Source organism: Sinocyclocheilus rhinocerous, unplaced genomic scaffold (assembly GCF_001515625.1).
Source record: "Sinocyclocheilus rhinocerous isolate Xijiao unplaced genomic scaffold, SAMN03320098_v1.1 scaffold144, whole genome shotgun sequence".
Taxonomy (NCBI): Eukaryota; Metazoa; Chordata; class Actinopteri; order Cypriniformes; family Cyprinidae; genus Sinocyclocheilus; species Sinocyclocheilus rhinocerous.
This window is the reverse complement of record NW_015645650.1, coordinates 968,018-971,764: the sequence shown is the minus strand read 5'-3', so window position 1 is coordinate 971,764 and position 3,747 is coordinate 968,018. Positions and strand designations below refer to the sequence as shown.

The 3,747-nt window shown below is 38.9% G+C and overlaps 1 protein-coding gene across 2 annotated transcripts in view; it reads right to left on the bottom strand.

Annotated features, from left to right (window-relative positions):
* The window catches only part of etv4 (ETS variant transcription factor 4), a 30,714-nt gene that overhangs the window by 6,812 nt on the left and 20,155 nt on the right, over window positions 1-3,747 (bottom strand). For both annotated transcript variants that reach the window (XM_016510753.1, XM_016510754.1), the window contains exons 8-9: window positions 1,356-1,424; window positions 729-776 (exon numbers count right to left, since the gene is read on the bottom strand). In XM_016510753.1, coding sequence (XP_016366239.1) covers window positions 729-776; window positions 1,356-1,424 — 117 coding nt within the window. The remainder of the gene's footprint in view (window positions 1-728; window positions 777-1,355; window positions 1,425-3,747) is intronic.

Sequence of the window (3,747 nt, the reverse complement as noted above, 5' to 3'; positions counted from 1 at the left end):
AACAGGGAAAGAGAGGACGCGGGCACAGTGCCAGCATGAGATCAGTCAACCCGGTTGCTTATTCCCTGACTCCTCTGTTTCCCTCTCAGAGGCTCGCTGAGAGAGGAGAAACGGGAGAGCGGGGCTGCCCTCAGTGAAGGCGGTCCGAGAGTGGAGAAGGGCGAGACTCATGTTTTTAACGAGAGCATTCCGTCTCAGTGAGCGAGCAGTCTCTGCATGGGGGCTGCCCAGACAGGTGCAGCGCGACATTTGCAACAACGTCGCTAGAATTTGCTTTTTTAGGGCTTACCTGCTAGAAATAAGCTCTTTCAGTTGCTAAGGCGCGAAGAGAGCCGGTCAGCCGAGCAGGGAGCTTGCAGTTTCACTGCGTGAATGAAAAAAGGCTTCAGTTCAGGAGAAAAAAAAGTATTTTTCCCCATATGCGTCTAGCAAGACGCAGTACGAGTGTAGTATCGAAAGGGAACTAGATTTATATTCATTTTTCAATTCAGCTTTCCATTCTGATTGTTATGTTGGTAACAATTTGATAAAAACAAATGTACATTTTGTAAAAACAAAATGAACACATTTTCAGTAATGGTCTCAGACTTTTGGGCCCCACTGTATTAATTTTGTTTCTCATTTTTGTATGTTGTAGCACTTCATTTCATTGTGTGAGCTTGGCACTTGAACAGACAATTTTTATATTTGAAATTAATACCTGTCCTATCTGGACAAGTGAAACTTACCTTCAAATTTCTCAGGAACAACGCGGGAATCATTTTCAAACATGTAACCTAAGTAAGACAGGACAAGGGAATTATTAGAAGTTTAAAGTGGATACCAAGACAATCCACTTGAGTTATACTGTGCTAATGTATTAATGGTAGTCATTAATAATAACAAGCATTTTCCTGTTTGACTTAACTGAGATGTATGAATACCGTAACTGTTTTTCCATTGATATTTATTAATTCTTATTATGGGAAACAAGGATTCTTGATGATTATTATTATTCGGTTATGTACACTTATGAAGCAAGGAACTAAATTTTCTGTATCTAATGGCTCATTTCAGAGATCAGCTAACAACTGAAAATACCCAAAATGGTGCGGCAAATGCAGCAAGCGGAGAGAAGGATTATTTTTCTTCACTCCAGGAAAAATACCCGTCTTTTCCAGTAGTAATATTTACCCTGGAATTCTTTAGGCAAGGGAGAAACAAATGTCCATGCCAACAGAAACACAGACCCTCTGGCCTGGTTAGCCAGTGACCGCACAGTACTGGCCAATCCTGATGTGCTGTGAGTGTGTGAAATGCACATTCTAGAACTATACAAGAGCTGCATGTTCTAGATGGACAAACCATGTCCTTACCTTCACTGTTGTGCTGTGGGTTGGGGTAGCCCTCGTTGTGATGATACATGGAGGGGCAACCAGGCACATCTGTAGAGAAAACACAAACGAATGACCCTCAGTGATGGATTCGTGCAAATTATCTGATAATCATTATTTATGCTTCCTGTTGGTGAAAAGTCAACTGCTTTGTTCCAAAACCCATAGTGAGTTTCCTACATAGGAAGCATTTTAGGTGTCCGGAGCAAAAGCTAAATGTTAGCATTTCAGTTTTGCTCCCTTCTAGCAGGGAGGCAGCATTGCATATATTCTTCACACACATTCTAAAGTGAAAAAATAAATCCAAGGTGGCAGACAAGATGAAACAAATGTTGATTTTCACATAAGCACTTTGATCCTGAAAAGTACAGATAAAAATAAAATTTTTTATATACGTAAGTACTATTTATTTATTTTAATTTTAAATTCAAGTTAATCAATTAACTTTTCATCGCCTCATGAACCCTGTGTAGTTTACTAACAAACACCCGTTTGTGAAACCCTGAATTAGTGTATCGCATCATTAGCACTATAGCAAATTTCACGTTGCTCTCCTGTTTGAAGCGCTATTTTTTGTGTGTTGCCGCCTATTCATAATTATTTCCTTATGAGGTTACGTTGTGGTTAGGATATGCTGCCTATGTCGGTAGTAAGCAGCAAGGCAGCTCATTAGGTTTGAGAACAGAGCTAATCATTGTTGGTCCTCTTTAGGCACTATTTCTGTAGGGTGTGAGGCTGGTGCATCTGCAGATTTGATAACCTCTGCCACTAAGTGCTGCAAGGACAAAAGTTCCATTTGTCATAAAGTCATTTGTCATAATATCACCTGTCTGCAGCTTTATTTTTAGGCAGTAAAGAGCAGTGGATCTTAAACAGTCACACAGAACTGCAGGAAGCCAGAATCAGCTTTATAACAGCTCTCTCTCCCTCTCACTCCTTCTATACTGTATAAATGAGAAATGGTTAGTTTGTGAGGTGGAGTCATGATTCATGGATGGAGAATGCAGTGGCAGAGGCCATGATAAGAGGTCACAGGGGAGAAAGAGCTCTGAGGGACTAGAGCACTTTTCTCATACATAGAGCTCATTAATGAAACTGTTGACAGAGCTGTTGGACTGGAACCTTTTCAGTTCCATTTTCAACTGAACCAGTCACAGGATCCCTTATAAAACAAACTGCATGGTAGGGCTGCACGATTGAGGAAATATGTAATTGTTTTTATACATATAATGATGATGATGATAACTGAAAGTGTATTATTATTAAGATTAAACATAATAAGAATTATTACTAATGTAATATTGTACAAAAGGACAAATGACCCAAACTCACAGCACACGCAGATTTTTTTTTTCATTAACTGCGAGTCGCTCTAGGATGCTGAAAACACTGGATCATGAACTGCTCACGTGTAAATAAACACAGTGCCGCACTACACTCTGAAACACGTCGCACATATATTTATTTACTTAAACCACAGGCTTTGTGATTTAATAATCAAACTATGCCATTTGTTGTTATCAGTTTTATTTTGATTTAATCATGCAGCCCTACCGCATGTTGTACAAAAGTGTCGGTACGGTTTCTTATTGGTGTTAGCTTGTATTTCTCTCTGTTTTTGTTCTGTAGCAGAGCGGCAGCCACCGGCCTGGGCAGGGATGAATCTACTGATAACATGCTGTACTCCACCTCAGATAGGGCACTCTATCCTCACACAAACATCCTTTTGTTCCAGACTATCTCATCCGAAGTTGCCACATTTCTGCACGTATGAATCTGAGCTAAGCAGCATCAGTTTTATAACAGTGTTGTTTTAGTTTTATTTTATTTTTATCTTTTCGGTTTTCATTTTAATTTAGGTTTTGGTCATTTAAGTGCTTTTGTCATTTTTATTAGTTTTCTTTTTATCTTAGTTCTAGTAATTTTAGTACTTCAACTTATTTTATTTTAGTTAATTACTAAGGCAACATTTCTAATTTTTATGACTATTTAAGTCCTAATATAATATTTATGCTTATGTGCTTTATTTAAATTATGGAAATATTAATTAATCATTTTAATAGTTTTAGTTAACAATAACAACACTGGACATGCAGTAGAAGGGAACGAAAGAACCCTGAAAAGGTCATGTTTCCTTTTTTTCCATTTAAAAGAATCGGGTGAAATGGTAACTTTGTTTTTCAGCTAATCTATGTGCAATGTTTGTTAGATCACTGTTGTTTGTAGTCTTTCACAGAGCACTGATAAGTTGGACCTGCGCAGGGTGTTGTGTTTCGACCCTGTGTCAGTCGCAAAAGCCGAGTAGGAGGAGGTGAGTTCGTCTGTGTTGTGAGTATATGGCCCGAGCCCCCCGGCTACAACACAACCCCCCCCA